Below are 18,081 nucleotides of genomic sequence, written 5' to 3' on the forward strand. Positions count from 1 at the left end.
AATTCAAAGTGTAAATAGACAACCAGGGGTCATAAAAAAGCAAGTGAGAGAAACACAGACGGTAAATTGGATGTAAAGGATGGAAACTAATCGGATACCAAGGAGATTTACAAAAACAGCAAGAGGGAAATTTAGAGGGAAAATTTATGTGAGAACGCAGAGGAGCAATGCCTTGCTATTTGAGGCCCGAGCTTGCTGCCTGAAGACAAAACCTTACCAGAGCAAATATGCTCCACCGGATGAGGCATGTCCGAGCTGCAAAAAGTCCGTAAATGACTCAGAACATTGTAATAGAGTACCATAATATTAAACCAGCGAGACTACGGGGGAATGTCCACCTTCCACGAGCGTTAGAATTCAAAGAAGATGGAAGGATTAACTGGTCAGCAGTCGAGATAAGCAAGAGACGTTTAAAGCATTGGTATAAAACAAGCAGGGAAGAGAATGATAGAACTGGAGTCATTGGAAGCGTAAGTAGCGGTACAATATAGCGACAAATGTTTTAAATACGAAACATAACATTGAGATCATATAGGCAGAACGCTAGATGGCGCTAGATGCAGTAAAACCTGATTAAGTCAAGCAGGCTAGGTGACTGTTTGTCGTCTCCCCACTTCAGAGGAGATGCCTATAAACATCATCACCGTCACCAGGCAATAATTCTATGATGTACAGCTTGTATTGGAACCAGGTGGTGGTTTGGGGGTGCAGATGGTGGTAGTGACCACTACGATGATGACAATGATGATGATGATGATGATGATGAGAAGGAGGAGGAGAATTCCTTTGCGGGCAGTGGTACCTGCCCACTCTGACGAATCGGCCAAAGGTCTTGTTGCTTTCGTAAGTGAATTGAAGAAGTAATTTTTAAATTGCAGCAATATTATTACGCAAATCATTCTGACCAGGAGAAGTTCCGCTCCTTGGTATACAAACTGCTAGTTTGCGGGGCGCACCGATGCCTCCACCCTTCGTTCCCAGCAGCGTTTTGTTGTCGCCTCGGAAAGATGGGGAGAGGGGCGCGTACGCCTGATCTCGTTTCTATAACCACATGGTTGCTCTGTGACGTGGCGTACGCGCCAATAATCTCGATGTTGTATGTACCTCTAGGAATGGAATGTGGTAAGGTTGACAATTATTTATTCGCTCTGCGTTTGCGGTCCAAAAGGTGGAGCACCCGGACGCTGCACTGGGAAACCCTTGTTGAGATAGCACCAGCGAATGTATTTTAACTTTTTTTTATTGGAAACGCCCGAAACCAGGATACAGCTAGAGCAACCTGACTACATACCTACCACTAAGTTTTTGGTAAGAGGCAAATTTACTCCGACACTGCAGTGCAGTTCTACCCAATGCCGTGAAATACGTACGGCATGGTGTGGCATGCTTTCAGAATGTATTCTTTTTAGTGCCCAACTGCAGCCCTCTACACATCAGGGCTGTGTCACCCTCGTTGCAGACGCCAATCTTGCGGCAGCCTTATCAAGGTGATTCCACTTTGCAATTTTCCGGCGCCTTGATAGTCCTCATGCTGTAGTTTCGTCGTCGATCGTGATTCGCTGAAGCTCCGTGGCCTTGCCGTCACAATTTATTTTTATTACAAAGTCGTTCTTTCTTCTCTTTTTTTAACACTCGGGTATTCGCGGCCTGAATCTCGTGTTCGTTGAGTTTCTATTCGAATAATACCGATTGATTAGGCAAGCCCCTGAAGCATTCTTTAGCGCTAGTTGAATCCGTAAGCACCGGTGTTTAGGCTCTAGTACCTCAAGAGTCACAAAATATTGCGCTGGGCATGTTTCCTGATTGTAGATATCCAGTCATGGGCCATGTCAACGCTTAACTGTAAGATTCCCATCCTTTCAAAACACTTACCTTAACTTTTCTTGTCTCCAACATGCATGTTGTTGTTTTTTCACACTTGTCCACCCTTCTCGCGATGCACACTTCTATGATTTGCGAATCAACCACGTCGCAACAGTTTCATTGCTTTCATTCTGCCTAGATGAAACTTTTATTGTGGGAATGTTTGTCACATTCGCCAAGCTTCATCCATTCTCCTCCCTTCAAGAACCTCTAAGACATATGCACAATATATTGTTTAGCCAGGTTGTGAATATCCTAAAAAAACTTCCGGATTGAAATGTTCAGCGCTTGGCAAATGTCATAAACATTTTTGAATGCCCATAACGTTCAAAAAATAAAAACATAAGTGGGCTTGATTTCGGATGTTTCGGGTATTTATAAGTGGTTTTTTTAGTTTATTAACATGTAAACACTGTGGAGTTACACACAACCTAAGCCTGTGTACAATACATTGTTTAAAATTTACATAAATCGTAGTACGAAAATGATAATAACGACGTACATATAACATAAAATAGAGATACGCAACTGCAATGTTAGCGACGCGCCAACGTTACGAATTATGTGCATTCAAAGTGACTCAACGAAGTTCAGTACTGGAGGACAGTAACGAAAAGTACCTGATTCGAATAAAACAGTTCGTATTGGAAAGTAAACAAAGAAACGTCGCATTCGGGTTGCTGATTGTATAGGCAAAGGTACCAACACGAAACGTAACATTCGCTAGTTGGTTGTCCAACACAAAATATCATGAGATAAGTGGTTAGAAAATATCAAATGCTTTGTTTTTAAAGTTTGCCGGTACCTCTGATAACGGAGAGCTTTGACGTTTGCAAAAGCTGGCTTTTGAATATGCTCAAAAGTGCCGTTTAGGCCGAAATAAGTATTTGTCTTTAATTCGAAATTTTACGGGATAGCAGTTTTCTAGTATGCATAACAATTTTATGTAATAGCAATCACGCCAATTTCTAGACAGTTTTATCGATGATGTACTCTCATTAGACTTCTTTGATCAATCAATTTATTCTTATCCATTATCGTCAGCGGGCTTACCGTATTGTAAGGATTAGCTTTATTTAAGTGCACTTCGGCAAAGAAATAATGAGAAAGCATTAAATTAAATTTTCTTAATTATTGGTGCGTGACCGGCGCAAATGTTTAGTTCAGTTTTCTATCAGCCAGACAGCTGTGAATGCTGATAAAACACACGTGAATGTATTTAGTGTGGCATATGAAGCACTCGTTAACAATCAGAGAGACCGTAATTTTTTGTTGAAGAAAAGATTATGCTGGTGAGCGCATGATGTTAGGCCGGAGCTTCAACAATTGGCCTTTCGATAAGAAGACTTTGTGAAAGGCAGACAATATTCGCTGTGAAGAAAATGACAATCATAAAACGAGTAATGCTTTACTCGGGACACTTCACCGCGGTATGCCGTACTTGTGAGCAGCTGGCGCTCTCTGACACTGACGTGAGAGGCAATTTGATCATAAGTTGCTCGATTCTGGCTCTCACCCTTGGTTGTTACGCGAGAAAATTATCTTATGTATATCATACAACATACAGTAGTGACAAAAGTGGTCCAAGCTCATTCCCAAGGCATCTACCAAAATCTCAGCGAAAACAGAGAAATGGTGAGCATCCACAATGCGTGTAACGTTGGAAGCGCCATGGCCGATGACCCCGCCGTAGTTGGTATGTAGACAGGAAAGGACACGCACCCAGTTACATTGCCACCATCCTCGAACATGTACTTGAAGATTTTGTTCGCGTTCTGAAATACGGAAAGACAGAGGATGCATCAGCACATGAATGTTCTTGCAGGCAGGCATTTTTGTTAGCCTCTAGTCTTGGATCACCTGGACACTTCCATGTCCGAATAAAACCTGAATTAAATTGAAGCCAGGCTTCACACCCCACTTGACACCCTTAGAGACCCGCGTCTCCCATTCCATGCCTTCCCTTTCCTTTAATATTGCTTGCTAGAAATCAGGCGAGGGCCCCGAAATTGAGCAGGCAAGACCCACCCTGCATTGTATTCTAAATGCGCTCGTCATTGAACAACAGGTCGGGACTTTCATAACGGCTTACAAGGCCTAATCGCATTGCTTCTGGATACACTCAAGTGCGTCCTTTGTAGTTTAACTTAAAAGTAGCATTCAGTAAATGCAGCAACTCACTCCTGAAGTCAGATACTTGTTCTTCATAAGGTCCAACGTCATGTTAACAAAATACTTCCCAGGAGGAATGGGACACGTGTTGCTCCATGCCTTCGTCAGCTCCATCTCCATGGTAGAATTACCATCGCAGAGATGGTACAGACTGCGAATTATAAAATGAAAGATTGGCGCCCGAGTGGTTACGGACAAAACAGTAAGAATTTTATGTCAGAGCACAACGACACTACTCTGGGCTCCAAAAACTTGACCACTGACCAGCTGTAATTCTTTAGCATGTATAGAAGCCTCATCATGCGGGACATGTTAAGGTGATTGTTATCACGAGTATTTCCTGCCCTTGATGTGCCTTTGCATAAGGTGGGTTAAAAAAGCAGTCTTCATGGCATTGCCATGGCAGCCCACAATGGCTGTCATGACCATGGGTGACAATAAAATGAATGTAACCTATGTGAATAGAACAAAGCCCTGGGTAAATGGGCACATGCTCTTACTGAGGTCATCGCTGCTGTCACCAAGCCAGCCAGTCAAGTTTTTGGAAGTCCTTAGTAGGAACCAAATCAAACTGCACGAAATCAGATTTATTCTTCTAGTGTATCTAACAACCACACAACGCTGCTAGAGAGAGTAAATTCGATACCGGATGTTTGTCACCTTGTTTATGTAGAGGTTCTACTTTCGACACTTGGCACTCACCTTGTGAAAGACCACTACAAAGTGAGTCTTTATCTTGCTTTCCAGCGGTCTTTTACCAGAAGAGTTTAGTGTCGAAGGTAACCTCTCTAGATAAAGAAAGTGGCAAACATCAGATATTGAAATATAGAGTGATAGTTATGACACTTTCATGTTGTAAGGTACTGGAACTGATAATCTACAAGAATCTTACGGCATTCTTAGATGCTAACTCGATTTTGTCATCGGTGCATTATTGCTTAAGACGTGGTTTTCCCACTATTACAAAGCTAGTTGAGGTACATCACGAGTTCGCGTTAGCTATAGATAAAATTTAAAATTAAACTATGAGGTTTTATGTGCCAAAATCACGATATGGTTATAAGTCCCACAGAAGTGAGGGCTTAGGTTGCAAGTAAAGATCAAAGTCGCTGCCATCTAGATTGATTTGTCCAAGGCATTTCATAAGCTATCATACCCCAAATTACTTCTTAAATTATTATGCATTTTAAAAATTGTATAATTGTCATGGGATTCAGTTCTACTTAAAATCTAGTACAAATGTGTCATCTTGAAGCAAGTCTCTTCAGACCTACTTGCAGATGTTTCCCCAAGGTTCTGTACACTGTGTGCGTTGTTGTTTCTACTATATGTAAACGGCATTGTTGATGGATGTAACGTCGAAATTAGGCCTTAAGCGAACGTATGTGTATTATATTCCCTGATTAAATCAACTGATGATCCGCTTCAGATGAACAGAGGACTTCATGAGCTGTTTGAGTGATTGACATGGTAATTAATTGTTAGTAATATTTAAGAAAAGTGTTATCATGTCTGTAATAAATGGACCGTGAGTCATCTTATTTTACTACGTAATAAATAGGAACCTGTTATCTCGCATCGTGAATTGCAAATAGATCGGTCTTTGTATTTGCAATAACTTACGGTGGAATGATGGCAAACCGATAACAGTAACCGAGAAATTTGTAAACATTACTTGAAACGTTCCCTTCGCAATTCTTCCTGAAAAACAAAGCATACTGCATGACTGCATGCAAGGTTCTTACCTTACCCATTCTTGATTACTCTAATATTCTTTGGGACCACTTAGGTTAACATTAATAGGCTAGAAACAGATCAAAATGAAGCGTCAGAACTGTTCTTAATTCCTATGATCAGGTATCAGTTTCGAGGTTGGTGGCAAAAGCTCGTCTAAAGCACATCGCAGATACAAATAGGATTGTAAAATGACGCTTTATCTGTAAAATTATTTTTTTTAAATCATTAAACCGTGGCACATATAACTACGTGCATAGTTAAACAAGGGATCCTATTAGAGTCCAACATATCGCTTGCATAGTTTTAGTTCAGCCGAAAAACAACGATTTTGGGCATTCTTTCTTTCCGCGAACGATACTGTAGTGGAGTGAGGCATAGATTCACAGGCAGTGGAAACAAGAGACAGAAAATGTTCAAACACTGATTGGTGGCTGATATGTCTTTCGAACCCTTTCGTTCTTTTTTCTTTTCCTTTAATAAGCTGCGCTTTCCTCGTGATTCCTCCATAACTTTTCTGACCATGGGGGCTGCTGCTCTCTTGCCATATAGATCTCACGCAGGGCAGTGCTTGCAATTTTTATTACCCTTACAAGTGTCTCGGCTGCTCGCCTTGTTTTCTGCTGGATTACGCACTGAGAAAACAAATAATGCCTAAATATTCACATTACGACAAATAAAGGTCATCAAGACCCAATTCATTTAATAAAGCAAACCTCTCTATGCTTACTTTCCAAGCCTTAGCGCCTTGTCGCGTCTGCTTGGTCGGTCTTCGGCCCAGTAAAGTACAGTTAACAATGGAACTATCTCTAGAATCGGCCCCCCGCCGAACCTCACCACAGTGTCATAGCAAAGGGGGTCAATGCTCGAGACAGTGAAATGCGCGTTCACGTAGGTCCCGAGGTGGGGGTTTCCGCATATTACTATCTTAACTAGAAGGCAGGTAAACGCTGTGCTACAAAACGGTGTTAATAATATAATCAGTTGTATGACATTTCATTAACCGCTTAACCACGAAAGCTTCGTTTCTCATATTTGAACATGTGCATCGATCTGCGTAATTTTTTTCTCAATAATATGAGTCTCCGTTTGAGAGACTGGTGTTATATACGATACTCATCCTTTGTTGCCTACACTGCAATAACTCCCGCTGGTGTAAGCAGCATTGAAAAAAAAACAAGCAATAACTGTATTTGAGATTTCAGAATTAGTGATAAGAAAGTCGTCACACGAGTTCTCACCAAGAACCGACGTCTTCGACACAAGGAATCAGGGATTCCATTCCTTCCTCCGTCATGGCCACTTCAAGTGTCGGGTATGTTTTCAATGACACAATAACGTCGATGTGAAATGACACGTTCAGCATGTTGCTTCCGGGCTGGCTGGTAGCAGTGACGTCGAATACGGTCACGTTATGGCTTTCTGTGAGAGAGAAGTCGTAGCATACATTCGAGACATACTTTATTACTGCAATGAAAGAAAAGTATCTAATACTCATTTCAAACGGACATCTTGTTCCTCCGCCCTGACGGGAGACGATTGAAGTAAAGCCTCGCAGGCGAGCTGGTTAAACCTTTTGCCGTCCTCCACTCCTTCGTGCCTTGTTACCCAAACCACTCCTGCAGCCTTCCCGGTGTCTGTGCATTGTGGTTCAGAGTTGCTTAGTGACCTGATCACCGTCAAAAATTCTGCACGGTTGCTTAAAGGGTGATACATACGCAGGCATCATTTCTGTGGCTTTCGGTATCACTGAGAGTTCAGCCAACAGCGGTTACGTTATTGGACGGTTTGTTCATAGAAATATATTTTTGTTTTTGTTTTCTTTTAGTCGAAGCTACGGCTGTTGCCGAAGCATCAGCTGCTGGATCCGTCAAGAATCATGCATGATCTAGGTTTTTGCTGTGAAAAATGTATATTTTTTTCTTGCTTGCGAATCTTTTCTAGATTGATCAAGTGTTTGGGTACGGATCCGCTGGCGGCTTCATCATTACTTTCAAATTCTGGTGTGTTTGGTCCGACGTGACGCCCGCTGTCGCAATGATCTGCCTGCCAGGCCTGTGTCTAAAACTTCGATTTCGTTCCTGCGGCTCTGTACCTTGATTAGTTCTTCAATCGCGCTGCACTTCATCGCGAGTAAATGTGTTCTACCATTGCCAGTTTGAGGACTTTCAAACTGCCTCGTGGCTCTGCTTATTACTCAGCAGATAGTGTACCACTCATCGCATCCAAACGTCAACCTGGGTGATGTTCTACGCGGCTCCAACATTTCCGTTTCCCCGAAGAAAGGAAAACTCAGTTGTTAGCATGCGCGAAATTTTTCTCAAATGAATTAACGGGCCCTCAAACGCCCGCAAGGACTTTACAGTGCAATTTCCAATTAACGTTTCAGTATTCAGAGAGACCACTAAAGCCTGCAGAAATTTTCAGGAGCAGTGCAGCCAGAAACCTTCCCACCAGTCACCACGACTTCCATACTTCCTAGCAAAGACGACAGAAACAAGCGTGGAAATAATAGGAGCAATGAACCACACCAAACAGGTGTTTTCACTTGCCTCCATCTTTCCTCGTCGCTGTTACATCTTTCGCTCTTCTCTGTCATTCGAATACGTGCCAACTCGCCGAAAAACGCACATCGCTCCATCAGTGTTTGTTCCAGTTTTGGTCATCTGCTTTAAAACAAGTTACCCCGCACTCTTTACTGCTGCGCATACCACGTGGACGTTGAGGCCATTCGCACAAAAATATGTTGTGAACTGAAACTGAACTAAAGCTTACGCTGAAAAGAAATGATTATGAATAATCACATAAATTATTTGCACAGGATATGCAGACTGCAATTATTTAAGAAACGCGCACTCATTTAGACGCAACACATTTAAATCCGCAAACATGCTTAGAGAAGTATTTCCTGTATACCGCTTCAAAAGTGTGTCACCCGCGGCTTCCTCCTGTGGCCATGACGATGAGGACATGCGCCAACTGCTCTTCGAGTGCCTCCGACACACTGTACGCCCACAGCGGCTGCAGGCTACAGCGAAAACTTTGCGGAGCCGGTCCCCATCGACCTTGTCACTAACCAAGCTTGCCGGCTCAATAACAGTGAAAGCAGCCCAACGTAAAGCAGTGAACACGGTTAAACATTTTCTTGTGGACACAAGTATAATTAACATGCAGTGCAGGTCACAGCCGTCTGTCTTGCGCGTAATTTCACAGACTGCACAATAGAATTTGCAAAAGTGTCTTGTGACGCTGCCCGTAGCAAGTAGTAGCATAGTGTGTAAGCACAGCCCGCTTTCAGCAGTTTGTTTCGTATGCGTGTACGCATGTTGTCTCCCATGTATACCACACTCACCTCGGTCCGTTCTGTGAGTTGACTAAATCTCTTTCTTTTGCTTCCATTTAAATCGATATAAAAGACGGGACCACTAACTTGTGTGCCCAAAAAGCGACAGTTACTGCCACAAATTTCACAGAGTGGTCCAACGACATCTTTGAATGTCGCAGTTGGTTGGTTAGAAACCAATGCGGTTTCTTGACAGGCAGCTTGGTAAGGCGGGGAACACAAGCGGAGTGGACCGAAGCGCAGGCCCAAAAACTTGGTGAGCGCCTCGAGTATCGTGGAGGAAATGAGCACTCTGAAACTCAGCGCTTCAGAAGCACACGGTCGTGTTCCAGCGCACGCGGTACTCGTGCGCTCTAGTTTTATATATTCGCGGAAATGAACTGATTTTCATATGAAAGGGCGAAATGCATGCCGAAAATCACCCACTGAGTAAGAAGAAAGGGGGTTAACCGAGGGGCCCGATTTTTTTATTAGTCATATCATAAGAAGCCAACAAACACTGACACCAAGGGCGACATAGGGGAAATTACTTGGGCTTAATAAATGAAATAAAGAAACGATAAATTAATAGAAATGAAAGTGGATGAAAGAACAACTTGCCTCAGGTGGGCGACGATCCCACAACCTTCTCATTTAGCGTGCGATGCTCTAACAACTGAGCTACCGCGGCGCCGTTTCCCCGTCCACTTTCTTGGGTATTTATGTTTTTCTAGCGGAACCCTGGGAGTGTTAGCCAGTGCCACCACTCACAAACCTTGGCGGCGGATGTAGAACATCCTTTTAGAACATCCGTCGGCACGTCGACCGCGAGCCCTTTCTCGAGCGAGTCCCCGACGGCGTTCATCAAACGCCGCCTGTTCCTCGGCCGAACGCACGACGTGTGGCCCGCTCCCTCTGTCATTCCTTCAATGCAGCCTGCACTTCAGCAGAACGAACCGAACGCGGCTTCCACATCTGACTGCCGGGTCTGTACTGGCGGCAAACGGTGGGCCCGAGGCCAGCGAACACGCGATCACACCCTTTCTCTCCTCCGGAAGGAGGGGATGCTTGTGATTGGCTCGCGCTTTGCACTGCGTCTACTTCATACATATAAAACCGCGCCTCAAGAGGTGCGTATTATGAACCGAAAGTGGCTGAATAGGTTAGCGTGGTGGCTTCGCAACCCGGAGGTTGGATGGTTCGAATCCGTAGCCCGACAAGCAATCTTTAGTTTTACGCGGCTGGGGTTTTATTCGTATGGCAACGCCGACGCCGAGACGAGTAAGGCAAATATACAAGCTCCACTTAAAAAGCTGTTGCAGTCCGACAGCTGCACGGCTTACCATCATGTTGTCAGCAGTAACGCAGCGGCGCGTTAAGCAGCTACGCAGTAAGCAGCTACGTTTCTGTTACAACAACACGCAACGTGTACGCAGGCAGCCGGTGCAGCTTTAATAAGAGCATCTCGCATAGGTCAATATTTGCCGAAAGTCGAAACCGCCATTGGTATTTTTATTTTTTCGGTAAAATTCAGTTCACATCCAGAGCTCTCCCGTGTCGCATATTTGTATATCCCGCACGGGGTGGACGTTCCCTATTTTTGCACTTTCAGAACACGAGTGTATCATCTTCGGAGTCGCTAATTAACTCTCTGGCCAGGACCTCGACAGGAACTCATGTAACTCACTTAGAGTGCCCCGAAACAATGAAAAAAATTCCGCTCCCCTGCTTAGCTCAAATACACGAAACAGTTTCTAGCCACTTTACAGTACATTCAAAGAGACACGTTCGCGTGATATCTCGCTCTGGTGAACTACAGTGCAAGAATTTAGCGGTAGCAACGTCTTGATTTAACTCTCCTCTAGTATATTAAGCATGCGAACGGATCCTCATTAGCGAAATAAACGCACGCATATAAATTACGGGTGTGAAATGATATAGCAAGTGTACATAAGATGGTGTGTAGGCAAAAATAGAAAGAAACCCCATGGCTCGTTTGTTAGTACTCTCTTCCTATGTCGTTTCTCCATGAGTGACACACTTCATTTAATATGTATGCGCTTGTCCCTAAGTACGAGCACAGCCTTACATAAAGGTACTTGACAAACCAGCATCTGTGTTAGCGCTCCCAAAATATGAACACCTAAATTCGACATATGACTGGATATACCCCTTTAAATTTATTCAAATTAATTCCCAATGTTTATGCATTTATATTTACTGTATATACAATAGTACCGTTTGCGAACGAGGTATCATAGCATAAGAACTTTTTCAGGTAAGCTTATGCAAAACAGTTATGTGAGTAAATTGGTAGGGACATGAGCGCCCAGGAAATAAACAGCTTCATGAAAATATAAATGTAAAAGCTCAAATTCCAGAGATAATTACCCACAGCGAAGTAACACATCGCTTTGTACGCTCTATAAAATCACTATTTTCGAAATAAAGAATATTAGGCATACAAAATCTGATAAAAACTTAACATGTCATTTTATTAAAGTGATGTAGATAAAGGGACCCGCAAACCGAAAGTTATCATTTAATTCTAGGTGGCTATTCTAAAATGTGTTGTTGGCCGATATTGGACCCATATGTTGGTAAAATGTTCGTCACTATTTCATCATGAACGGTAGACATTCCATAGTCACATGGAACTAAGATGCGCCGTTTGTTTGCCATTGCTTGTAGGTACTATAATATTATTGTTACGCTACTCTAACTTGGTGACGTATTTTTCAAGGCTAGACAACGAAAACGTGACGAGAAGTGAAGTTTTTCATATGCGACTCACCTGGACAAACAGTCAGCATGGGCACCTGGAGATCAGATGCCGAGGTCGTCCGTGAGGCAGCAAGAAGGCTACATACCAGTGCTAGCAACATCACGGTACGAGGTCTTTTCCTCCAATCGTTAAAATATCCCTACAAAAGAACAGAGAGTTCACTTCACCCAAAGATTCGTTGGTATCCAGCACTGCCACGCTCCGCTACGTCGCCAACGTATTGTAGGGAAATGGGTCGCGACTGCGAAATTCCTCGACGAGGACCTGAGTGTTCCTCTGACTACGCATGCGCGCACAGGTGCTTCCCTGCACCCCGCGATTCAGTGAATGTTTCCACCGCTTCCGATGACTCACGAGCTCGCACATGCCAACACGGATGGTATAGGCAAGCTATTCGGCTGGCCTGAAGCACAAAACAGGATGCCAGCCAACGCCACAGCTGCTTTTACCGCAGGTCTCCGTTGTGAGATCTTTTTGTTTTGCAAACTATCGTTCTCGCAGCTGTATATCATGGCGACAAGTAATGAGAGTAGAGAAAATGAGTTCGTGGCTTAGACGCAATGAGAAAAGAATTCCGTTGGTCTGTGCGCACATTCGTGTTTAGAGAGTCATACAGATCAAATAGCAAGTCGGGAATCCAGGCCAAAGGCAGAAGTCATCAAAACATCGACAGCCGTAGGCACTCAGATACCATTCCTGTGTTCCAAGTCGTTTCCAACCATCCAGTTCACCTGGATCTCACGGCGGCTACGGGAAAACGCCCTATCCCTTTCCATAGCTTCGGTACTCCTTTTCGTTACTCTCAGAGTTATGTGGCCTGCGGACGTACACCCACACCACCCATTTGTGGATCTTGTCAACCTTGTTGGTTGCCAGTGGACTAAGAATCACTTAAAGAGCGCAAACAAAGAAAAGGACGTAAGTAGAGACAGAGATGTCATCAGCCTCATAAGTAGTCTATATTGCAGCCACTACAAAACGAAACCTTCTTTCAACCACATCCAATTATTCCGTGCCTTTCATAAGTCAACTATATCCTATGCCTGCAAATTTCCTAACCTCGGCACAGTTGTTAATTATTTCTAGTTTTCAACAGCGTTTCGATTAGCCCACAATTGTTGCTCCAATAGACTACTGGTTATTGACTCTAAGCACTGTATGGGTGTCCAGCTACCCTCTTTTCTCCAATTTCCAACTAACAATATCAGGCACAGTCATTCATTCTCTAATGCATCCTGTCGTATTGCCATCTCTTAACGTTGCGCCTACCAGCGGCCGTTGCATCTCTCATTACGCAACGTTTACACATTTCTCAAGCTTTTTTGTTACCATCAAATTGTGAGCGCCTTCCATATAAATAATGGTAGAATTACAACATTTCATCTGAGTGACCGCTCGTCCCGTGTCTTGTTCCCTACAACATCTAGCAGCTTCCACACTCCAAGCGATCCTCGGCGCCATGTGCTAGCAGCATCTGTCCAGTCAACCCTGAAGCAGCGAACTTCTGTCAAAGAATGCGCGAGTCTTTCCCACTTTACGTGCTTTGGTTGGACCATTGGACCAAACAGCTGCTTTCGAGCTCAACCTTTCACTCTCTCTCAATCCTATTTCCTGTTTGTTGCTTTCACTCACTCCAAGGCTACAGGTTTCAATAGCTGGGATACGGTAAATTTGGTGACAGCAAGCAGTAAACGATATTTTTTACACTGCATAGCGATAAGTGTGTTTGGTCAGCTGATGGTTTTGTCGAGGTTCCCTTATGTGGACCGAAAAGACATGATGGGCGAAGGTCTTCACGCGTAGCAGCCCTCCAGAATATACACGTATATGAGTGCGAGAAGCGAGCATACCATAGGAAACAACAGAGTATGACGGTAAGGCAATCACACGTGTCACAAGCTCAAATGTGCATGCTGCGCCCTGTGTACAGCTGTGCGCCATACCCCACGCCTGGTTAAATTTAAATTGTTGAGTTAAATGCAGCTGTGGGCAATCGGCGACGCAGACGTGTTTTCCAACGCCCTGTGTACGTGTCGTCCTTCGTCTGGTCCCTTGTGTTCTCTGGCACAGTTCTTTATTATCCGCCGTCATATAATGCGGGCATGGATGTCACGTGGGAAGAAGACACGAAGCTTGAAACGAGGTCTGTAGCGTTCTACGCCGCTGAACCGAGAGTCCGAGCTTCGAGCACACGTCCATCCAACGGCCACGAATTCCACGAACTGTGACGAAGCGCTGCATATGTAACACAATAGGGTGGCATTTAGTCTGGTAACATTGGCGTTTTGTTGCACTTGATTATCGTCTTTTTTTTCATTACAAAATGATAACTCGAGCAGCAACTACACGTGCGATCTTTCTTTTTTGCCTGCATAGCCCGCCACGCTGGCTTTGTTGCTATAGCTTTTTGGTTATGAACACGAGGTCGTGGGCCCTATTCCCGGCAACGACGGCCGCGTATTGGGACGGGCTGGCGTCAACTGTGGTAACGTCCTTGCAGCTAGGTTTAGCTGCAAGTCAAAGAATCTCAGGCAGTCAAAATTATCCCGGAGGCCTCCACACAGCCTTTCTCATAGGCATTGTTGCCTTAGCAAGCTAAACCTCGCAAATATATAACTACCTGCATTTCTTCCAAGTCTTCATACCTTCTGCAACGGTACTTGAGTGCTAATAGCGAGGAGGCATACTTTGTGACAACGCGATAAACGGATGATTGTATTTTTTCAATGAAAATGACATGCTTTGACTACCACAGTCTGTCTGTCTGTCTGTCTGTCTGTCTGTCTGTCTGTCTGTCTGTCTGTCTGTCTGTCTGTCTGTCTGTCTGTCTGTCTGTCTGTCTGTCTGTCTGTCTGTCTGTCTGTCTGTCTGTCTGTCTGTCTGTCTGTCTGTCTGTCTGTCTGTCTGTCTGTCTGTCTGTCTGTCTGTCTGTCTGTCTGTCTGTCTGTCTGTCTGTCTGTCTGTCTGTCTGTCTGTCTGTCTGTCTGTCTGTCTGTCTGTCTGTCTGTCTGTCTGTCTGTCTGTCTGTCTGTCTGTCTGTCTGTCTGTCTGTCTGTCTGTCTGTCTGTCTGTCTGTCTGTCTGTCTGTCTGTCTGTCTGTCTGTCTGTCTGTCTGTCTGTCTGTCTGTCTGTCTGTCTGTCTGTCTGTCTGTCTGTCTGTCTGTCTGTCTGTCTGTCTGTCTGTCTGTCTGTCTGTCTGTCTGTCTGTCTGTCTGTCTGTCTGTCTGTCTGTCTGTCTGTCTGTCTGTCTGTCTGTCTGTCTGTCTGTCTGTCTGTCTGTCTGTCTGTCTGTCTGTCTGTCTGTCTGTCTGTCTGTCTGTCTGTCTGTCTGTCTGTCTGTCTGTCTGTCTGTCTGTCTGTCTGTCTGTCTGTCTGTCTGTCTGTCTGTCTGTCTGTCTGTCTGTCTGTCTGTCTGTCTGTCTGTCTGTCTGTCTGTCTGTCTGTCTGTCTGTCTGTCTGTCTGTCTGTCTGTCTGTCTGTCTGTCTGTCTGTCTGTCTGTCTGTCTGTCTGTCTGTCTGTCTGTCTGTCTGTCTGTCTGTCTGTCTGTCTGTCTGTCTGTCTGTCTGTCTGTCTGTCTGTCTGTCTGTCTGTCTGTCTGTCTGTCTGTCTGTCTGTCTGTCTGTCTGTCTGTCTGTCTGTCTGTCTGTCTGTCTGTCTGTCTGTCTGTCTGTCTGTCTGTCTGTCTGTCTGTCTGTCTGTCTGTCTGTCTGTCTGTCTGTCTGTCTGTCTGTCTGTCTGTCTGTCTGTCTGTCTGTCTGTCTGTCTGTCTGTCTGTCTGTCTGTCTGTCTGTCTGTCTGTCTGTCTGTCTGTCTGTCTGTCTGTCTGTCTGTCTGTCTGTCTGTCTGTCTGTCTGTCTGTCTGTCCGTCCGTCTGTCCGTCTGTCTGTCTGTCTGTCTGTCGGTCCGTCCGTCCGTCCGTCCGTCTATTGTGACGTGTGGAAAGGAACAAACAAAAGAGACTGTTTACAATGTATTTACAAGAACAGCCCAGCCAGAGACAGAAATGGAAACTTGCGCCAAGCCCAAATGCGTCTTCCTCTTCCCTCCTGCCGGTCTCTTGCTCAGACAGTCTCTTGATCGTCAGTTCTATAGCAACAATATTTATCTATCTAGCTTCTTACAGTGACCCAGTACGCCAGTTGTCGACTACCTTGGGCCCTTAGGTATGTATGTGGTCGTAATGATGTCGTGGTAGTTCCATCCTAATCATTCCAGTTTCGTTATTCGTCTCTCGTACTGCAATCACCGTTACGGCATCGTCATCATACACCCGTCGTCATACGATTGTCATCAAGCTGTCGCTGTGCCACCGTCATCTCAGAAACTTTGTGGAATTGTAATGCCGTCATCGTCATACCACTTTCATCGCTCTTTCGGCATCATTCCTTCTTCGTCGTTCAATCGTGGTCATCCCACCGTTGTTATGCGTCGTCGTTGCGTTGTCGTCGTACAGTCGTCTTCATAAACTCGTTATCATACCGTCGTGGTCATTCAGTTGTCATTCCAGCTTAGTGATTCGATACTCGTCATACCATCGTCGTGATGCCTTCGTCGTCGACCCGTCATCTCCCCATTGTCGTCATATGCCGTCATCGTCATACCGCCTTCGTCATTATACCGCAAGTATCATTTCACAATCGTCATACCATTGTTATCATACCGTCCTGGTCACACCGCCTTCGTCGTTCCATCGCCGTCATTCCGTGTTCCTCATTCGATCGACGTACCTACGTCGTCGTCGTCGTGCAATCATTGTCGTGGCCGACCCTGGCGAGCGAGTGTCATAGCAATGTGAGCCGGCCACTCCCGAAGTCTGTGTATGTGTCATACAGCTAAAGCAATGAAAATCTCAGAATAACCACTACAGATTGTATAACAGGTGTCTTTAGCAATACGGTGTGCTGCCATATTGCATGAATGCTAGCTAATCGTATTAACGTCGGTAGTCATCGTAGTTTTTTTTCTACATCGACCGCTGCTATATGAAGTTATTGGCTGAACTTACGGCGTCGGAGCTGGTTATAGGAGCTCCCCGATAACGAGAATAGTCATTCCGTCTTAGCGGTGATAAAATAAAACGCATATAAAATGGGAAGAATACCATGCACCGAGTCTAGATTTATTTCCTACTGTATACCTAGTTACCTTCTGAAAGCTAACGCCCTAACAACCTTTACCACCAGGGCATCAACTAAGTGCGAGGTTAAATAGTGACCGGTGACTCACGAGGCTGGCATTCGTGGAGATCTCTGCGATGCATGTAGTAATCAGCGCAGAAATGAATGATTGGACAAATAATGTCAGCACGAAGAGGCTTAAGGAGTCTGTATTTCGTACCTATATATCTTATTCTATATTATATTTTGTCAAATAAAAGTTTTTCCCTTCAAAAATTTCATTCACGACCCGAAGAAGCACTTCAATGACTCCGACAGTATTATTTAATAATTATGGTAGTTTAAATGGGCAAATGATTTCTCGCAACTTTTCCGTCACATTCCCACCAACGCACTCCGTATTGTTGCTCGCTTAGGTATCAACTGGATTGCAAACGACGAATGTGTTAGTTCCTCAACAAGAATGAATGTAAACAGAAATTAGCATATATTCAATAATCTCTTTCGATGCCCCAAAGCACCTTAAACATCAAAATGTCTCCGACATGTTTGAATTCGCGTTTTACGTCTAGCAGGTTTCAACTTGATAACCCCTTTAGACATGAAATGACTCCCTGTTTCCCGTCCGTCACTGCTGAAAAACCTCATATTTCTTCTAAGCGCAATCACAGAAATATCAGAATTTTAGCAGTACTCACAGTTATTGTAGACAAGTTTAACTATGTACAGACTTCGGTTTTAATGTGCGCAATATTATCTGCAAATTTTCTTGCACTAGCTCTATTGGTTCTGTTAGTGAACTTTCGCGGACACACTGACTATTTGAGCACGGTAAACCATCAATGCTGGATCGAAAGCTCTCGGTGATGTAGTACATATAACTTCTAGTAGAAATGGGGAAGTGATACGCTTGTCTGTGTTGTGTTACTGTGTATTTAATACCCGCTGCTGCACCCTAGTGAAGGGTGAGTAGCCATCTAAATTTAGACCGCCTTTCTGTCAGCCAAGCTGACACCTAGTGGGTGAAAATTTCGTGACGTTTATCTTGTTAAGAACATTTTGCTATATAACAACTCAGAGGTTTGAG

At 44.3% G+C, this 18,081-nt stretch overlaps 1 protein-coding gene across 1 annotated transcript; it reads right to left on the reverse strand.

Moving 5' to 3' along the window:
• Positions 1 to 2,228: 2,228 nt before the first annotated feature.
• Positions 2,229 to 12,159, reverse strand: LOC126544776 (uncharacterized). The gene is made up of 4 exons (XM_050192249.3): positions 11,886 to 12,159; positions 7,011 to 7,191; positions 4,045 to 4,186; positions 2,229 to 3,638 (listed from the first exon to the last, which is right to left on the reverse strand). The coding sequence occupies exons 1-4, from the start codon at positions 11,974 to 11,976 to the stop codon at positions 3,468 to 3,470; spliced, it is 585 nt and encodes a 194-aa protein (XP_050048206.1). The 5' UTR covers positions 11,977 to 12,159; the 3' UTR covers positions 2,229 to 3,467.
• Between the last annotated feature and the right edge of the window lie 5,922 nt (positions 12,160 to 18,081).

The sequence above is a fragment of the Dermacentor andersoni genome, chromosome 10, assembly GCF_023375885.2.
Source record: "Dermacentor andersoni chromosome 10, qqDerAnde1_hic_scaffold, whole genome shotgun sequence".
NCBI lineage: Eukaryota > Metazoa > Arthropoda > Arachnida > Ixodida > Ixodidae > Dermacentor > Dermacentor andersoni.

What these genes read in the sequence shown, in the direction of transcription:
- LOC126544776 (XM_050192249.3), bottom strand. Translation starts at nt 11,976, where the DNA reads ATGTTGCTAGCACTGGTATGTAGCCTTCTTGCTGCCTCACGGACGACC. An exon ending in CATGCTGACTGTTTGTCCAG is followed by an intron (nt 7,192 to 11,885) that starts GTGAGTCGCATA and finishes TCTCTCTCACAG; the next exon opens with AAAGCCATAACGTGACCGTA. An exon ending in ACAAGTATCTGACTTCAGGA is followed by an intron (nt 3,639 to 4,044) that starts GTGAGTTGCTGC and finishes TCCGTATTTCAG; the next exon opens with AACGCGAACAAAATCTTCAA.